Source organism: Rhamphochromis sp. 'chilingali', assembly GCF_963969265.1.
Source record: "Rhamphochromis sp. 'chilingali' genome assembly, chromosome: 2".
Taxonomy (NCBI): domain Eukaryota; kingdom Metazoa; phylum Chordata; class Actinopteri; order Cichliformes; family Cichlidae; genus Rhamphochromis; species Rhamphochromis sp. 'chilingali'.
In genome coordinates, this window is record NC_137930.1 from 69,052,729 (window position 1) to 69,072,769 (window position 20,041).

At 41.8% G+C, this 20,041-nt stretch overlaps 1 protein-coding gene across 4 annotated transcripts in view; it reads left to right on the forward strand.

Moving 5' to 3' along the window:
* The window catches only part of cbfb (core-binding factor subunit beta), a 28,416-nt gene extending 10,567 nt beyond the window's left edge, over positions 1-17,849 (forward strand). Inside the window, exons 4-7 of one of the 4 annotated variants that reach the window (XM_080875487.1) lie at positions 10,748-10,864; positions 10,953-11,048; positions 12,166-12,227; positions 17,037-17,174. In XM_080875487.1, the coding sequence (XP_080731613.1) occupies positions 10,748-10,864; positions 10,953-11,048; positions 12,166-12,195 (243 nt within the window). In that variant the 3' untranslated portion in view covers positions 12,196-12,227; positions 17,037-17,174. Of the gene's footprint in view, positions 1-10,747; positions 10,865-10,952; positions 11,049-12,165; positions 12,228-17,031 lie in introns of all 4 variants that reach the window. The other 3 variants (XM_080875486.1, XM_080875484.1, XM_080875485.1) reach the window with 3 other exon arrangements.
* Positions 17,850-20,041: the final 2,192 nt, after the last annotated feature.

Below are 20,041 nucleotides of genomic sequence, written 5' to 3' on the forward strand. Positions count from 1 at the left end.
TCATCCAAGCCTGTGTGTGTGTGTGTGTGTGTGTGTGTGTGTGTGTGTGTGTGTGTGTGTGTGTGTGTGTGTGTGTGTGTGTGTGTGTGTGTGTGTGTGTGTGTGTTACTTCTCAGACAGCCCGAGTGGCTTTTCCGTTCATTTTAATGAAGGTTGTTTGATTGAAATAAGTTAAAGTAAACTTTGATCTGAGCCCCACAGAGACACACATCCACACACACATCCACACACACATCCACACACACATCCACACACATCCACACACACACATCCATGTGCTTCTCCTCCCACAGAGTATCATGTTTCCTGCTCAAGGGCTCAGATCAATGACCACACCCACTCCCACAATGCACTGTTCTGTCTAGTGTCCTCTGTTTGCATGCTCTTTGTGCGCGTCCCCGTGCTGCATGTTCACATCGTGTCTTTGTGTTTGAATGGAGCTCTCTTTCTGGACTCGGGCTTGAACAGAGCGCGAGCTCACTCTGGTGAGGAATCCAGCACGAGTGTGTCAGTCCCATTCCTCTGCTCTTAGTCCTTCTCTTCCAGTAAACGTGTGCTGAGCTGGAACAAAGTATGTGCAACAGTTCACCTGTGTGTTTCTGTCCCTGTGAGCCTCAGATGTCCTGACGCGATCGCACACTTTTCTCTTTCCCGTTGCTGTTTTTATTGTTTTCCTGTCTCTAAAGAAGGACAGCCAGTGTTCTGAGTGGAAATGTTTTATACGTTATGCAGTTTTATGTGTACTTTGTACCTCTGAGTTATTCTTCTTTTTTTAAGCTTAGGGTTCTCAAAATGTGGTCAGCGGGTGCACTGGCAGCATTTCACGTGCCCTGAAAGCACATCAAGGAAAGAATTCACTTCTGCTCATTTCATTCATTCATAATTCACGTTCAGAACGAGGACAAAGGTGAATGTGCTCTTTTGTTGCCGTCATCGCAGCGCCCTAAGCCTTCCTAACATTGACAAATACAGCTGGTTTTTCAGAAATCTCAGCATCAACAACAGTTAAAGTGTGAGCCAGCACAGAAATTTAGTGAGCAGTGTTGAACCACCATCCTCGTAAAAGACGCATTAACTAACTAAAGGCTTTTCGTGTGTTTGCTTTAGCTTCACACCCAAGCTCACAGAAAACCTTTAAAATGGTTTAAAGGGATATGTGTAGAAAACTCACAGCACGTTGTGATGTGAACTACACTGTTTCCCCATTAACTTACTACACTTTGGTCTCCATCACCTTTGGTTTGCATGTAAGTCTACATGGGAAAAGGGAAACTGCTAAATACTGAGAAGATGCTGGATGAGCACAGATTGGAAGCTGAGCTTTGAAACACGCTGATGTTGGCTGAGCTGCTTCAAACCCGATGAACAGGATCAGCTGCAGTTTGTGGATCGGTGTAGCGGCAACAGCGCGTTTCTCCACAAGAGAACGACGTGCCAAACACAAAGCGATGTCTGCAACATCATTATTTCAAACCTACAAGATGCATCTGTTTTCCTGCATCACAGTAAACATGGCAACCTGTTGCTATTTGGAAAATGTTGCTGCTTTGCTGCGAAGTTTTTTTCTTTGCCTGATCAGATATAAATCATTTTCTTGTTTGGACATTAAGCTCCGCCCCCACCTCCCCATCCTCCACACGGCTGTCAACCGTGTTGACAAAATCAAGCATGATGAAAATAATAATGTAATGAGAATAGCGAGATACAAAAAACACAAATGATTTGATTCCTGCTCCAGTAGCTGAGTAAAGCAGACTTTCTCCAGGTCACATGACACGTAACGTAACTTCTCTTCAGTTGCTGGACTGAAAAAAAAACACAAACACAATGCTTTGGAAATCTGCAATCATATCAGGTAAACTGTGTCTGCAGAATATTTGGCAATGCAAAATGTGCTGGTGCGTGTCAGCACGTGTGAGTCTTTGGAAAAATATTTAGTACGAGCTCGTGCTCTCTCTTGTTTGTAAGTGCATCTCCAGCATGTGGAAGGATTTGCATGATATTTCCATGAAAGCCATAGGAACATGCCACAGTTTCTGGCCCTCTGGTGCACACAGAAAGGACTTTGCATAGCAATGATGCACATTATGTGTCTCCGGGCAGTTAGAGATTCAGACTGGGGCAGGGCCAAGTCACTCACAATAGAGGCACCAACTGCCAGGAACAATTGTTTTGCAATACAAAGATATGACCTGAAAAAAGTTTCAACATTTTCGCTCTGTGAAAACTGAAAAGTGAGGCCTGTGAATCAGTTTGCACATAGAGAAAAGTTTCTTCTTCGTGGGTTCGTGTTTGTTTGTCTTCACCTTCCTCTCACATCTGTCTCAGATCATTTAGATGGAAGCTCAAAGTCCTATTTGACATCATCCAAGATGACCTGGCAGTTACTGTTTGTCATGTGGCGCGCGTGTGAGTGTGTGTGAGTTTGTGTGTGTGTGTGTGAGTGTGTGTGTGTGTGTGTGAGTGTGTCGCGTGTTGTTTTGCAGTCTTTATAATTACAGGGTGGAAAGGCAGAAGAAGAGAGAGTGGTCATACAGTAGAAGAGTACCCTGCTATTATACTTCTGTTGCTTTAGCAGGTGTGTGTGTGTGTGTGTGTGTGTGTGTGTGTGTGTGTGTGTGTGTGTGTGTGTGTGTGTGTGTGTGTGTGTGTGTAGGACAGACAGAGCAGGCTGTATTCAGCAGGGGATTAGAAACAGAAGGCCAGTAACGTGCTTTATCTACACCTGCTGCTGTCACACCTGGCACACACACACACACACACACACACACACACACACACACACACACACACACACACACACACACACACGCACACACACACACACAGGTCTATGACTTTAATCTTTGAGGTGAAAACACTTATCGCAGTTTAACAGTTAAAGGCATGACAGTCAACCTGTACTTTATATGTAACATCATTACTGTCAGCTCTGAGTTTGAGCCTTTTCATAAGCACTGAGTTAGTCATTCATTTGCTTTACATTTTCCTCCATGTTTGAGCCAAAAGTGACCATATTTGGACATGAGGGTGGACTGTGCTAAGCTAGCTCTAGCTAGCTCAGAAAGTACATGTGAGCACATCACACAGTTTCCAGTTATTGCTATTAAAGGTTCATTCGCAGAGAAAAACTGCAGCACTCAGTTTTTACACAGGTTGTTAACAGTTAACCACACAGCAGCTGTATTATGTGTTATATTATTACATTAAAAGAGGTCTTAAAAAACACAAGACGCTTAGCTGAAACCAAGAACACAGCTAGAGGTCACAACCAACTGCGTAAGCACCAGCCTCATTCGAAGTGGTCAAGCTCTTAATCACACATACTTTTAAGCCTTCGAAGCCTTTAAAGCAGGGGTGGGGAACTCCAGGCCTCGACGGCCGGTGTCCTGCAGGTTTTAGATGTGTCCTGATAAAATGGGTAAATGACCTCCTCAACATGTCCTGAAGTTCTCCAGAGGCCTGGTAATGAACTAATCATGTGATTCAGGTGTGTTGACCCAGGGTGCGATCTGAAACCTGCAGGACGAGGCCTGGAGTTCCCCACCCCTGCTTTAAAGTAAACCCCACAGAGTTGTCATGGAGCTGCAAGCTGGCTTTTTGTACCAGGCTGTAAGTTTGTCGATTTCTTTGTTAAAGTTGGAGGTCTTTAGGGACTGACTCAAGCATGAATCCAAGGATTCATGCTTGAGTTTTACACCTCTGGAGACGGGAAATTGGTTTTAAATCGTTTTGTAGTTAGAATCGATTTTAATGTTATTGCATGCATAACATGGCTGCAGGATCAGTCTGTGTGACTGTAACCATGAAGGTGAGCACAGCTGTTTTAGCGCTTTATGGTATTTTCCTTTGCATCATTATTAGCATAATGATTCTGAGTATATTTCAGTGGATTAACCATTTCTGTCTGGTTTCATTGACTGATCACTATGGTTTCAAAACGACCTACATCAGCGATATCACAGCGTGTTCATGTTGATAACCAGAGATGGGCAGTAGCGTTACTGTAATCCCATTACTTTTTTCAAGTAACGAGTAAAGTAAGGGATTACTATTGCAAAAACGGTAATTAGATTACAGTTACTTTCCCGTAGGAACGCTGCGTTACTGCGTTACTAAAACCGTGATTTTTTGCGAGAATGTCTCATGACAGTGACGTAAGCGAGTGCGACGTTCGTGACAACAGCTGTGTGCAGATCAACAATGGATCATATATGGAGTGCAGAGAGAGTATGAGCGTGCAGCGTTTAAAGCGTGGAAGTACTGACCTTACTTTGAGTTTGATTCCATAAAAAGTGACAAAAACATTAGTGTCCGCTGTGCGTGGGAAGAAAACTTCTTTTTACAGCGAAAAAAACCCCTAAACTTCCAACAAGCACCGAGTAGCTACGACGTAATGGGAAACTCACAGAGAAACTCACGGATTCTTCCACTGACCGCGGCACACCTGCACCAGGGTAACCCTCCGCCTGCCCCACTCCTGCTTTACAGGTGAAAATAGAGCAACAGGACCGCTGAGTCTTTGACTTTATTTATTTTCTGCTGTGTTTTACTTGCATCTATTTGAAAGACTGAGTGTAAACACACAAAAATATTTTATTTTATGAGCTGGAATGTGCAGAAAAAAGGTTTAAATGTTAAACTAATTTCTTCCAGTCAGAGAATGTTGCATATAATTAAATTTTTGTTTGATGCATAAAGTTAAAAGATTAAAACTAATAAAACAAGTTAAAAAAAGAGACTTTTCCATTTGATTACATTTTGTATGATGGATTATGCAGAAAAAGTAGAATTGGGCTGAAAGATCTATCGCTTTATCACCTCTTCAGGGTGTAAATCGTGTTTTTAAAAAGTAACTAAGTAACTAAGTAACTAATTACTTTTGAAAATAAGTAATCAGTAAAGTAACGGGATTACTTTTTGGGGGAGGTAATCAGTAATTAGTTACTGATTACTTTTTTCAAGTAACTTGACCAACACTGTTGATAACTATTGAGCTTCGATCCATCGATCTTTAGACTAAAATCCTAAATCTATAGCTATATCACTAAAGCACTTCTGGATGGATGCAAACTGCATTTCGTTGCCCTGTACCTGTGCATGTGCAATGACAATAAAGTTGAATTCTATTCTATTCTATCCTAAACTCTTTCCAAACGTCTCCCTCAGCTTCTCTGCTTTAACTTCCAGAGATGAGAAAACGAGGTCTGCTGGCTGTGAAAAGGCCGTCGTGTGTGCTGTGGATGAATCAGGAATGATTCATGTGATGTGCACTTTATTATCCTCGCAGCTGTCCTGAGACTGTTTTACAAAATCCCTCCATTCTTCAGAGCAGTCCGCGGTCCTGTATCATACGAGGCGATCACATGGGTGATGAGATAAAAGGAGCGAACGGGGAAAGCAGGCAGAAAAGAAAGCATCTGGCTGCTGACTCAGACGCACACAAGGGCACGTGTTTATTGTGTGAATAACACACACACAGATTTCCACATAGTCACTACAGATTGTCTTTAATCTAAATCACACACACACACACACACACACACACACACACAGACACACACACACACACACACACACACACACACACACACACACACACACCTGAAAGCAAAAAAGTTATGCGCTGAATTGTGGCGGAGGAATTAAAGAAGGCACGTTTTTGTGTTACTCGAATGTGTTTGCGTGTGCATTGACATGTGTAGGAGAGACGCACTGCCACAACTCAAAGGGCTGAAACACAGATACCCATTGTGATCACACACACTTTGTGGGCACTGGTCTGTGTGTGTGTGCGCGCTGTAGTGGGTTGTTGTGCTGACTAGATGGTTGGCATCAGGCTGAATGAAGGGCAGTATGCCAACACATCTCCCTCCATCTGCGTCACGCAATGTCTGCCAACATATACTCTGCCTTTCTCTTTGTTACACACACACACACACACACAATCTCAAAAGCACTTACAATAACCGGCGGCTCGGTGGATGTGTTAGCATGTGATACGTCTTTGCTTGGCTCAGTTTTTTCTGACAAAGTGGAAGAAAATACGATAATTAGATTTCTATTCTTTACACAAATGCAAATATTCACAGAAGAAATATAATTCACACTCATTCACAAACGAACTGGTTGTTCCTGTCACGTACAATCCTCATCAGCGGTCAATAACACATGAGGAGAATTAGTTTAAACCAGTCAGAGTAACATGTCACAGTGAGCAGAGATGATCCACAAACACACCTGTGAAGGTCACAACAGGTCAGTCAGGATATTTCACCAGCCATCCAATCACTGAGGCTACGTTCACACTGCAGGCGAAAGCGCATGAAATCCGACTTTTCTGACCCTCTGCGACCATCTATCCGATCATGGTGTGACAGTGTGAACGGCACAAATCCGATATTTTCAAAGCCGATCTGGGTCACTTTGGTATGTGGTCCTGAATCCGATACATATCTGATGTTTCAGAAAGCGACTGCTGTTTGATGGTCATGTCGCATTAAATCCGTCTTTTACGTCACTGACACAAGACAGACGCCAATTATCAGCGCCGGAGAAGACATCGCGAACGCTTCCTGGCCATCCAGTGAAACTGTTGGGAAGACAACGTGAACATTTTATTTGTTGTGTATAATCTGCAGAGTCTGACAGAAATCTGCAGCTAGAAGCAGCGCTCCTCTCTTAAACAGCAATCAGGATCATTATTAGGTTATTTACATTATTATGTAAATATTATTATGTAAATTATTATGTAAACTGTCATTTACATTATTATGTAAATAACAAAATAATTTAAAGCAAAAAATTGGGAAACGTAAAGTCCGAAGTCTTTATATTAAAGGGCCATCAGTCAAGCAATGCTGTGTGCTCTGGGTCTAAACAGAGCGCGTTTGCTGTCGCATTTTAGTTGTAGTGTGAACAAGCACACAAAAAAATCGGATTTGATCAAAAAATCGGAATTGAGCATTAAGACCTGCAGAGTGAACGCAGCCTAAGTGACCTCTTCGTGTCCATCATCAATCTAAGCTGTGTGAAGTACCAAGAGACAGACGAGAGTGAGCATGATGTCAACGCATGAGTGTGACAATGTTAGCCTCACTCATACGTCTGCATTTCTATGGATGGATAAGAAGCAGTACAAAAAAGATGCTGATTGTGACTCTATAATATCATCAGGAGAACCCCACCAAAGACCAACGCACACACGTGCACTCACACACTGGTTTAAAATAAGTCGTAATTACTTAGCAAGAACCACACGACACTGCACCTATTCAACCAAACGTTAAAAGCAATTTACAAAAACGGAAAGAAGACAAAATATTCACTTAAGAAATAAATATATATATATTCAGTGCAATGCTGCGAGATTCCTGTGTTGAGGATTTAATGTTAGAGTCCAAAGAGAAATCGATCTGATCGGAGAAAAAGACAAAAGAAGCATTTTGACCTCAATGGAAATAAATCCAACACATCTCAGATTGTCACAGGCTCCACTGGAGACTCGCTGGTATAAAATCTAACATTCGAATAATGAAAATGATGAATCATTTTACAACTACAGCTTTTACAGGCATCACAGCACAGATTTGCCTTTGCATTACAGCTCACAGAGATGATCCTATCAAAGAGATAGTACGATTTGAAAGGCCATGGACTCAAAATAGTGAATGATTTCTCTCACAAAATGCCCAAACTCCAAGTAAAAGAACAAAATCGAGCCAAGGAAACTGTTTTTCATGCTTAACATCACTTAATAGAAGTCTGTATGCACGCTCAGCCCTTTAACACAGAAACAGCAGCGGCGCCCTGGTAAATGCACGGTTATGGGAAACCATGTGAAATATATTTAAGCTCAGTAAACTTCACGTGTGATGACGAAGCACATAGGCACATGTGGTTTTAGAGTCTGTTTGTTCTTACAAGTGAAAACGTGAAGTTTGCTTCAAATGTTGTTGTGAGGAAGACTCACAGTGGATGGTCGCACTTTATAAAGTATGTGTAACTCTTACCAGTTAAATCAGTACATACATAGTCTCTGAGACCAAGAATAAGGCAACGCTTCACTGAGTGGTTCGCATTTCCACTGGATTTCACTCTGCTTGTTTTTCATATTCACTGCAGTGTGTGAGTTCTCCTGTCTTCACGTGTGTGTCTCAGTAAATGGATGTGGGGGTTGACATGGTTCTCTCTCAAAAGGAAGTCTGTGGTCGGGCCGTTTCTACATATTTTCCCCTCACACACACACACACACACACACACACAGACACACACACACACAGACACACACACAGACACACACAGACACACACACACACACACACACACACACAGACACACACACACACACACAGACAGACACACACACACACACACACACACACACACACACACACACACACACACACACACACAGACACACACACAGACACACACACACACACACACACACACACACACACACACACACACACACACACACAGACAGACAGACAGACAGACAGACAGACACACACACACACACACACACACACACACACACACACACACAGACACACACACACACACACAGACACACACACACACACACACAGACACACACACACACACACAGACACACACACACACAGACACACACGTGCGTTTTCCCTGTCAAGCTAAATGAAGCTTTCTTTTAAAAGCAATATGCAGCCCCACAGATGTGGAAGCCATTCCTCTTGCTCTCTCTTGCTTTCACACACACACACAGAAAAACATTCACTCGAATAAACACAAAAACCCACAGTCTCTTGGGGTGCGGTCTCCCCTGCAACCCCGGTGCAGTGTGGGTAGCTGTCGTAAAAGAGGTCCTGTGAGAGAGCGTCCAAAAATAGCCTGAGTAAAAATGCAGGACCATAAAGCTCACCCAGTGTCACTCAGAGAAATCCAGTCATCTGTGTGTCTGTGGATGTGTTTAAGTTTTGTTCATTCATACCAAAATACTTATTGATGTTGATAAAAATAGCCCCTCACAGCTTCCCACCCTGACAAATACACTCTCTGCATCTGTCAGAGGTGCTGCTTCATTGGGTTACAGACATCAGAGTAAAGAAAAGGACGAAGGCTGAGTGTCCTGCATCGTACATTATGAACTCTTTTGGCTGAAATAATTTCTTAAATCTTGTGAAATTCATTGTTTAGTCTGACTGTGTTTTAACTAACTGACTGTTTTTGGCTGCTTCTTCTGGGTTTTGCCTCAGTTCAGGGCGCTGCAAACAAGCTGATACTGATTTATTAGATATGGGTTTTTATTGATCTCTGAGGGCCTTTCTCAGGAGCACAAAGACTGGTAGAATGAGCCCAGTATGTTTTTGAGGAAGGGAGAAATGTGATCAAATATAAGCGTTTTTAAGGCATATTGAGGCAGAGGTATCTTTGGCCACAGCAGGCAGCTACACCCTGAATATGCTGCCTGCCCAGCAAGTCAAACAAAGTTAGACTAGACAGGAAATAAAGTGTAGCGTTTGAGCTATTGGTGTCGTGTGTTTTCTATTCCTCAAGTATTTTGATGGAACCCAAAAAAACTCTAATTATTTTTTTATGTATTGCCAAATACTGAGAAGTAGTTCAGTTTGCAGCTACTTGAACAGCAAATCCAAACAGAGAAATAGTTTTGTGATCCTACAGATGCGAACGTGGTCTAAACTCAGTTCGTGCATACATGCAGACTGTGGCATACGCACCCTGACCACAGCCTGATCCTCTCCCAACGCACTGTGCTGCTCAGCAAACAAGGGAGAGACGAGGGCTCATGAAATATAAGTGAGCGCTTCTAGTCCCTTTATTATCACAGCTATTTCACCTCTCTCACTGACGGAAAGACAAAACAGAGACAAAACAAGGTCAAAGAAGAGTGACGTGGACAGTCTACTATCGATCGGCTAATGTTGTTCCGTTTCTCTTTCTGACTTAACTGAAAACACGTGACATTTGAGGCAAGATTACATTTATTTTCAATGAATAATGAAAGGGATGAAAGCTGTGCAGTCTAATGTCTGAATGAGACCATTAAAGAAGCCGCAGACCTTTTCCAGAGGCTTTGAAATTCAAATGCCTCTAAAAACGAACACAAAGAAGATGTTTTTGATATGCGACACTCACGTTTGATCATTTTAGCTACACTGTATCAAAGGAGTGAAAGCATCACTCACACAAACATTCGTGTACATTCAACGACCTCGACCAGTCGCACGTGCACACATCTGTAATTGCAAGTGTGTGCGTGTGTGTGTCATTTAATAGTCCGACACTCAGAGTCTCTGGAGAGGCCTTGACGTACTTTGTGGTTTTTCTGTTTCACAGACGATGGAGCAGGAGGGGTCAGTGGCAGGAAGGCGTCCACGTCCCAAACTCGGAGCTTTAACAGCCGATAGATTCTGATTTAAAGCCGTCATTTCGAATGAACTCGTGTTCACATGAAGCTGCTGCTCCACCCCAGGGCCAAAGCACAATCCGTGCACGCCCAGTGTTTCTGTCGTGAGGAGCAGATAACACATCTTTGTGTGATTCTTACAGAAAGAACTGATGTACTTTTAATATGACTGACTGCCATCTGCCTTAACAGCTTAGATGTAACTGTGATTACATGAGAGGAGTTTGAACAACACCATAAGCGCCGCAAATACTTAACCAATGTCACAACACATATTGGTTGCTATTTAAAATGGCAAATGTGGACATTAATGTGGTTCTCGCGCTGTCCTTGCAGGTCTATTTAAAGGCCCCTATGATCTTGAACGGTGTGTGTGTGATCTGGAAAGGCTGGATCGACCTACAAAGGCTGGATGGGATGGGATATCTGGAATACGATGATGAAAGGGCACAGGTATCACCAGTTCTGCTTTTTACTCAAATGTCTTTTCCTCGTCAGGAAACCAACTACGATCTTTCTTTGTTGTCGTTTGTGCTCGCAGCACGAGGACGCTCTGGCTCAGGCCGCGTTCGAAGAGGCTCGACGCAGGACGAGAGACTTTGAGGACAGAGAGCGATCGCACAGAGAGGATCTAGAGGTGAGAGACGAGGGATCGCCGACTATTTATGTTGACTATTTATCTCAAATTTCTACTTTATCTTGAAATCTTTCTCAGTCTTGCAAAGCCGGTCCCAAATGATTCTGTTGTGGTGAACAAAACAAAAAAACCTCTCATATATGTAAAGGTTGGAAACGTGACTCGTGCAGTAGTGTTTCATGCTGGGCCTCTCAGTGATGGCTATAGTAGCTGTAAAGCAGTACAGTGAACACAAACTGCAGCTCTGGAGGTCGCAACAAAGCTTGACGTGTAATTATTTTTTACGGTGCATTTTAGTGTGAAAAAGAGAATTAAATGGCAAAAAGGCTCCTGCTCTTTTTGCCCTCTAACATATTTATGTCACAGACTGGCTTTGCAGGACTGGACAGAGCAAACAGCATCACCAACACAGCTTGCTTGTAGTGCAGTTTCTTGTTTGCAACTCTGAAAATAAATTGGCTCACTGAAAATGATTTTGATCCTCTGCTGAATTTTCTCACAGATGCTTTCAGACGCTGAAAGTAGAAAAGTATCAAAGTGAATTAAAAGTAGAAATGTATCAAGAGTGTAATATATATCTGCAGCATCAAATTTGTAGTATCGCTTTCCTTGCTTAGTGCTTGGGGTTGTGTGATGTGTGCTTGTGTTCTGTAGTTTGTTTTTAATTATTATTCTTTTTCTTTAAAGATTATTTCTGTAGTTTGAACCGTAGGTTTAGTGCATGATCAGTTTGGCGGTAATTCTAATCTGATAATTGATCTGACTTGATATTCATGAACTATTGAATGACTACAGTTTTGTCAGGTTTCCCAAAAGCCTCAGAAGGGAAAGTAGTTTGCTCATTCTGTGCATTCCTTTGAGAAGTTTAATTGATGCAAACTTGGCAAAACAAGGTGATGTGTTCATTTTAGTAGTTCAAATGTGACCTTTGAACTGCACGTAGATGCTATAAACTGATTTCTAAACTGAGATTCTGTAGGTTTGAAATTTGAAAGTGTCCCAAATGCATTTCATTGCTTGAGACAAACTCACTTTCCCAGCAAGGCTTTGGGGAGATCAGTGGCATCCTTCCTAAGCTGACGCCCTCCGAATGAACCCCAAATTGTTTATTTTTTAGGACCCTGTGGTTTCTAAAATCTGGGACTGATGACACACAGACAGCCAGCAGAAAAGAACAGGGTCTGTGTCCTTCATTTCTCACCATCTATCACACTGTCATGCACTAAACCACCTCGTGTGTGTGTGTGTGTCCAGAGTTTCATTTGTGTATCTGCATTCTTGTTTTTGTCCATTAATGTCTGTGTGTGTCTCTCAGCACCTGCAGCATTTTCTATGTTTTTATTTCCACACCGTGTGTGTGTGTGTGTGTGTGTGTGTGTGTGTGTGTGTGTGTGTGTGTGTGTGTGTGTGTGTGTGTGTGTGTGTTCATGACTGTGCATGCTCTGCAATGAATTTTATTCCTATAATTTTACTGTGTTTGTTTAATGCTTGAATGGTGTGAGAGACTCGGTGAGCACAATGTGATGTTTCATAGCTAGTTTGCAAAAGGAGACACACAGCCGACTCAGGCACAGCTTTGTGGCACATGGTCCTGCAGAAATGAAAGAAAAGAGAGGCTGAATGTCATCGTGTGAAACAGAAAGAAAGATTTGATCCAGGTTGCCTTTTATGTGACTGAGCTCATGTGGCTTCCCCGAGGCTGCGGCAGAAAAAGGAAACCTTGTGTCTCTCACTAAATCAGTAGAAACACCATCACTAGCTTCTTTAACACAATGTATAAACGTGTTGTTTCCATATTTAAAATGATTTTGGACACATCGGCAATCAGAGGATGGAAACTGTTCCACTGTGCAGTAAAGTAACCGCACGTGAAGGTCGTGTTACTAAAACGCATGTTTGAGATGGAGCACATGAGCACATTGTTGCTATCCTTATCAGTATATATGAATCATAACATATAAAGCTTAGCTTCATACATATGGAGATCAAAATAATATAAATCAATAATAAAATGATAATAGCTCACGTGATTTTATATCAAAGAAAAAATGTGCACTGACCCTGAGGAAGAGTCATGGCTGTCTAAAAGCAACGGCCCCACAGATGATTTTACATTTCAATTCTTGTTTCATACCAAAAGAATCAGAGTTTGTAGAGTTGCTAGAAACAGCAGCCACAGCGGATCGCGCTATGAGCTTTTTGTTGTTTTCTCTGGGTGTGCCTGACGAGTGTTGCTGAATAGCTGCACAGATTCAGCCTCTGCATTTCTGTGGTCTGAACTCCACCTCTCCATCTGTCTCTCTTTCTCTGTAACTCTCTGTGTCTCGCTAGCTGGTGATCGAGTTATCTCTGTGTCCTGTCTGAGCTTCAAAGGCAAAGTTAATTTCTTCTTCTCTCCGACAGAAGAGAAAGAAAAAAATGAGCTGAGGCAAAATTCTCGTTTCTTTCCTCTTTTTCAAAATAGAAAGGGGAGGGAAATTTGATTGTTTCACCTGTACTGGAAAACACACATGACGATAAGAAGATTAGGCCGATTAGTAGGTTAAGAAAATTATGTTGCTCCAACTTTGGGTTGAGAAGTTTTCAAATAGATCAGCAGCAAAACGTTGACGTCTTTTTTCTCCTGTGAATGCTGATTGAATATAAAAGACCAGTCATTTTGGCAGACACAACATTTTTCATCCAAACGCAGCGATATTCCAGTTACTCAAGGTCAAAGGGTGCCTGTCACAATGATGGATGTATAAGCAATAGATGCATTTTTAATACTGCATGCATACACACACGTGGTGTGTTTAGCTATCCCTGTGAGTGCTCGCCCTTTGCTGCTCCTGCACAAATAATATTATTTTACACATGCGCCGTCCAAACACTCAGTGCTGACTTCTGTTTGAGTGAATCGATCGGAGCTCTGACACTTTGGATGTACTGGACACTCTAATTGAACAGTGGGAATCGGGATCCTGTGAAATCCTGACGCACGCTGATCCATCTCCCAGTCCGGTTACATTATGTGATAAAATGAGCTAATGTACAGCAGACTAATGGGACAAGAGCAGGAGCGCCACAGAACTGACAAACATCCGGTTTTCTTCCGTGCACAAATGTGATTTTCCAAAATATAAACACGCTGCCAAAAACCCCACGCTTAGCTGATGCTGTCAGTCCAGGTGGTTGTGTGTTTGTGATTGTGTTTACTGATAAGAGGGACAGTTATTCTGCTGTTGTTTCAGATCAGTTCAAACAAGTAGAATTTAGTTTCAAAAGCAGAGTGAATCGAGCCAACCAAAAGCCTCTTTATGCAGTCGGCCTGTTTAGCCTTACGTACCGGGTGAGTGATAGCAAAACCTAAACATGCGATTTGCTCATGAGCACATCTGTTGCACCGGCCTCAGTGAAAGCCTAACCTCTATTCTCACTTTAAGGCAAACCTACACCCGACGTGTGAAAATGTGACGACTGGCCGAGGGTCCCCTTCGCTACGATGTCCTCACGTCAGCGGTTTAAAACTCAATCGGGTCCCCACTAGGATAGCTAGACAAGTGCATTCACACACAGTCACACGTGCACTCCAAGAGCAGAGAGATTTGGTGGTGAATGATGAGCTGCCACTAAAAGCATTAATATATCATTAGTATTGATTGCCATCAGACCCCCTGCTTTGACTTACACACACACACAAATACTGTACAGGCACACGTGCACAAACTCGCAGATACAGCACATTTGCTCCAAGTTTATCAAGACACACAAACACGCACGTGTGCACACTTGACACACTATTGAGTTGTGGTTAAGCAGCCTATAGTGGTACAGAAGGCTCGCATCTTTACGTGGATCAATACAGAGAGCTCTTCTGGCCTTATGATTACTGAGGACCACTCCCTTCTGCAGAGACAAACACTCGCTCAAGCTCTCGCTGTCTGATTAAAATCTTGCTTGTTTCCTGAGATTTTGGATAAACGAAGGTGTGTTTAGTCACATAATTAACTGCTACGTGCTGTTAATGTTAGAGGGAACAGTTTGTTTGTTTTTCATTTTTCAATTTGACCACTGAGAACACAGAGCAGCAACATGTCCTCAGCCAAATAATGTGAGCACCAAAACAACACATTTCAAAAGTACAATTAGCAGTCTTCTTCCTTATCACACACACACACGTAAACAAGCATCACGTCGTACCCGGTGCTCTTCTCAGAGCAGATTCAGTGAGAGCATTTCTGAAAATGACCTTTGCTTCATAGCAGTAACTATGATTGTAACTGGTTTTTAACTACCAACAAGCAGGTACTGGAAGCAAGTTGCATCACAACTCTGTAAGTAAACAGCTGGCCAAGTAAACGCACGCAAAACACAAATACTTACATTATGTGCTCCGTTGTTAAAGGTGCTTATTATTCTTAATGTTTTACATCATCTTGCATCTAAAACACGAGACTGTCATAGTCACGATGGTTTATCTGTAATAGCTATCGAGTTCAACCCAAACCTTTTGCCTCAGTATCCCAGTTTTCTTTGGGTTTCTCCGATTGGCTCTGAAAAAAGCGACAGAATAATCCAATATGACATTTTCTGGGGAGTACATACGCACATGGCACAGATGGTGCTGTGTGATCAATTAACTCAGCTTTGATGCAAGTCAGTCTAAATGAGCCACGCATTAATATTTGATGGTTGCAGCGTTGATAGAACAACAGAAAGCTTTCCAGAGGAGACTGACAGGGCCTGGAGTCAGTCTGGCTAAGAGGAGTTAAAATGGTAGCATGACATAGTGTGTGTGTGTGTGTGTGTGTGTGTGTGTGTGTGTGTGTGTGTGTGTGTGTGTGTGTGTGTGTGACTGCGTGTATGCTGCTATTATCGTGAGTCACTGAGATGACACAAACTACATTCCTCTTGAACTAAGCAACCCTTTACTATCTCTGTCTGCATTTCTGTCTGCTCTGCTCTCTGCTTCACCTCTCCCCCTTCTTGCTCTCAGTTGACCCCTGCTAAACTCCCCCAGCTATCACTTAAATGTAAACCTACAACCACAGGTTTTTTGGTTTTTACACCAAGAGACCATGCTACGGCGCAACAAACACGCGGACACTAAACCCACATATTTTTAAAGGCCTCGTCTCTCGACCCAATAATCTGCTTTGTTAGTGTGTTTGTCTGCGTCAGCCAGTTTATCTCTCTGCCTCTCCTGCCTGTCTGCCAGTTACCTCAACTAAAATATCAACATCGGTAAAGTGTATAAACAGCAGCACAGTCGTGCTGTAATGAAGCTCTCTGAGTACCTCTAATGGCAGTTTGGGGTATTGCAACTTTCTTTTGTAATTCTGTGTGTGTGTAGAGTCTTTTCAACATGAAAATCAGACTCTGTGTAAAGATTCTTACCTCAAGTGAAGCTTGGCATGTTTGCTGTTGCCATGGTGCTGGGGGCGGGTCAGAGGTGGCCATATTTGGATGAGAGCGGCTGAGTTATCAGATAATGTTAGCGAGCTGCAATCATAGACTGTATGGGTCCAGTATGCAGACACATGCCTTGTAATTAGTGCTACATAAAACACTATTATAAGTTAATTGGAGCCTCTGGCATGTCACTGCATTAGATGATTGCATAAATCACCAACAACACAAATGTTTACTGAGACGTCTCTGTGACTGGAATTAGCAGCGATGAAGGTGAACTCCTAACGTTAAGCCTTAATTAAGTGTTAAAGAAGATTTATAAAGAAAACTTTGCTCTCACAGTGGTCGTAGTGAAAGGCTGTAAATATGTTTACTTCTGTTTTAATTTGGGAGTCTGTGGGCATTGGCATTATTTTGAAGTTCGCCCCAGACTGGAGAAATCCTTACATTTGTTAACATGTGAAAATCTGTACTCAATTTATTGTCTTTTTTCTCTCTCATCCCTTCCTTGCCATCTCTTTCCTCCTGTCGTCTTAACATGCTCTTCTCTTTCCCCCTCTTCCATCCTTTTATCCCTCTCTCTCACCAGTCCAGACGACAGCAGGACCCCAGCCCTGGCTCAAACATGGCCAACGCTGACATGGAACACAAGATGCGCTGAGGAGGAGGAGGAAGTTATGCAAGGAGGAAGAGTAGAGAACCCGTGCCGGCTGTCCATTCACTTTCAATGCAATCAACTGAAAAAGAGTTGAATGAAACTGCAGTTGTAGATCAGTTGTTTCTAACGATGAAGGTTTCGCGTGATCATTTCTACATGCGACTCGTTTTGTTGTTTTCAATATTTGAATGTAGATGAAAATTGATTGAATTGAAAGTGAATAAAAACCCTCGAAAAAAGGGCCGAGGACACAAAGGACCTGGGCAAAAAGTAGTTATATGAATATTTAAATGTTGAACACGAGCAGTTAATGTTACAGGATATTGTAGATGTGACACGGCTTTCACGGATGTCATTCAGATTTAAAAGCTTTAATATTTTTTGTCCAGGTCTGAAAGAAAATCGATGGATAGGGCTAGTTTTGCATACCAAAATGTATTTTCTATTACTATTACTGTTAAAATAGAGCAAGAGTGGTTGTCAGAGGGCTTTAATGTCATTACGGGGGAGGGAGGGCAGAAGCTGAAAGAAGCAGTTAAAGAGAGTTTGTTGTGGCCTGAGGTCACAGCTTACCAGCATCAAAGGTGTTGGAAAAAATTTAAATAATTTTAAAAAAAGGTTTCTGCATTGTTCAGTGTTGTGTAACACTTAATATTTGTTAGCATGCCCTTGTTTACCCCTATTATACCTAGCTCACGTCCTAAAGCCTGCTGTTTTCTGAGACCAAAGTTCACTTTGCTGGAAAGGGGAGGGGGGGGGGGGGGGGCGGAGGGGAGGGGGGGGGGGGGGGGAATAAAAGAAGAGGGAAACTTTACTTGCATTTACTTTTTTTTTTTTTTAAGATAATTTTGCCAGGCTCTAGGGTTTAACAGCATTTGCTGTACTGTAATGGTAATTATCTATGAAAACATCACTATCATAAGATACCTGTGACGGTGAAATAACAGGTAATGTAGCAACAATCTGAAGGTAAGACAACAACAAATATGCTACAGTATCAGTGGCTCTGGAAGCAACTGGGAAAATTGTGTTTTTCTGGAGAGGGTTGGTCAGTCCGTGTGTCTTTTGTCTTCCAAGGGTTTCATTGATTGGGATACAATCAGTCTTGGCCTTTCTTTAGATGCATGAAACCAAACACAGGCCTGCCTACGCTCGTTGTTGTTCCCCACGTGGCCCGTCTATCATCAGAGCAATCGTTACAGTGCGTCGATTTGGAATAACAGGGTGATTCAAAACCATGTCATCATAGTGCTCCTGCTGCGGACCCCAGCAGGAGCACACAAAGGATCTGTGTCCTCATAGGACTTTTCAGATTTTCAAACCAAATGTCGCCTGTATGAACGATTTTTTTAAAAAGAGGTCGCCGTCTAATGAATCAGATGTATCTCCGAAATCTGGGATTTTTTCTTCTTCTCTTGGTTCATAAAAGATATATTCTATATATTGGAGATATGTGGTTTTCATCAGACAGTGAGCATCTGTCTGATCCATAACAGTTATATAACCCATCCATCCAGATCTGTCACCCAGATATTCCTTATCAGAAAAGGACAATAAAACCTAAATGCAGTCTAGCATCCCGTGTCCTGTTACTGCGTGATGAAATGGTATGTTTTTTGTTTGTTTTGTTATCATTTTTGTTTGTGTGAAAGTCATGATGTTTACTTTTTATATTACTTCTCACTTCTGTATATGTACTCGCTTTTGTTCAGCTTTCAGCTTTCTTATGAAGCAGCAGTGGCTGCTGTGCTTTTCTAGAGTTTAAAAGTACAAAATGTGTCCAGAAATTTGGGATGTTTGAGGACTTTGATGGATTTATTTTCCACATGTTCTTTTATTAATGTTATTATTTTTATTGCATTTGTTGTTATTTTATTTTAGTTTTTTTTTTAAAATCCACTTCCTGGGTTAAATACATTGACTGTGGATTAACTTATGTCCTGTTACCAGGCAACATATTTTTTTTATTTTTTGCAGCTGAAAGTTTATTTCAGTTTCCAATGTATTTTAAAATTAGTACAGTCAACGTTTTCATTATAATTATTATAACCAAGAAAACTCTTTGTTCCTGCCTTTCTTTCTTCTCATTGTTAGCAGTTGTGTCAAGATTGACATAAAATTAGAAAACTCTTCTTTTTGTACATTGAAAGCCACGAGTTTGTAACATTTTACATGATGTTTTGAAGTAATGTTGTTGCTAAGAAATGATAGTTTAAATTAAAATAAAAAGAACAAAAACTTAAACTCAAACAACGAAAAGAGACTTGAGGAAGTCGTACGTTATTTTTAAGTTAAGGCCTCGGGATCCAAATGATGCCTTAACTTAAAATGATGAAGGACTCATTTTTAACCAAAACTTCACAGAGAGTCCATCCTCTGTTTCCCCTTGCTTCAGGTAAAACAAAATAATACATTCTGGTTTTCAGATATACATGAAAGGATTTAATAACGTTAACCTAAGGTTTTTTTGTCTTCTCTCCCCCATTGGAGAATATTGAGAGCACAGAGAAATGCTTACCTTAGTCTCCTCATACCCTCCAAAGTCAGCTGGCCTTGTGACTCAGTGCTTGATAAGTTCAAGAACGTGGAAAATATATGATCTGTCTGAGGTTACCTTCAGTGGGATAAGTGGTGGATTATGTTGTCTGGGTTTAGCTCGGTGTTATGTTGAAAAGTTGAGACATAGCAATCAGATGCCACTGAAGACTTTGAATAGGGTGAGTGGACGAAGGGACAGAGTGAATGTGCATATAAAGCAGGTTATACCATAAGATGGGGTTAAAGTGATGCTGGTTTGAAGTTTTCATACTTTTACATGAATGCTAGCTGAGGTTTTAATGGGGCTGTAGCCAGTCTTGAAATTTTCAGGATTAAGGAATTTGATTTCATTCAGTGTCAGTGATGGTAAAAATGGCATTTTCACCATTTTTTGGTGGAAATT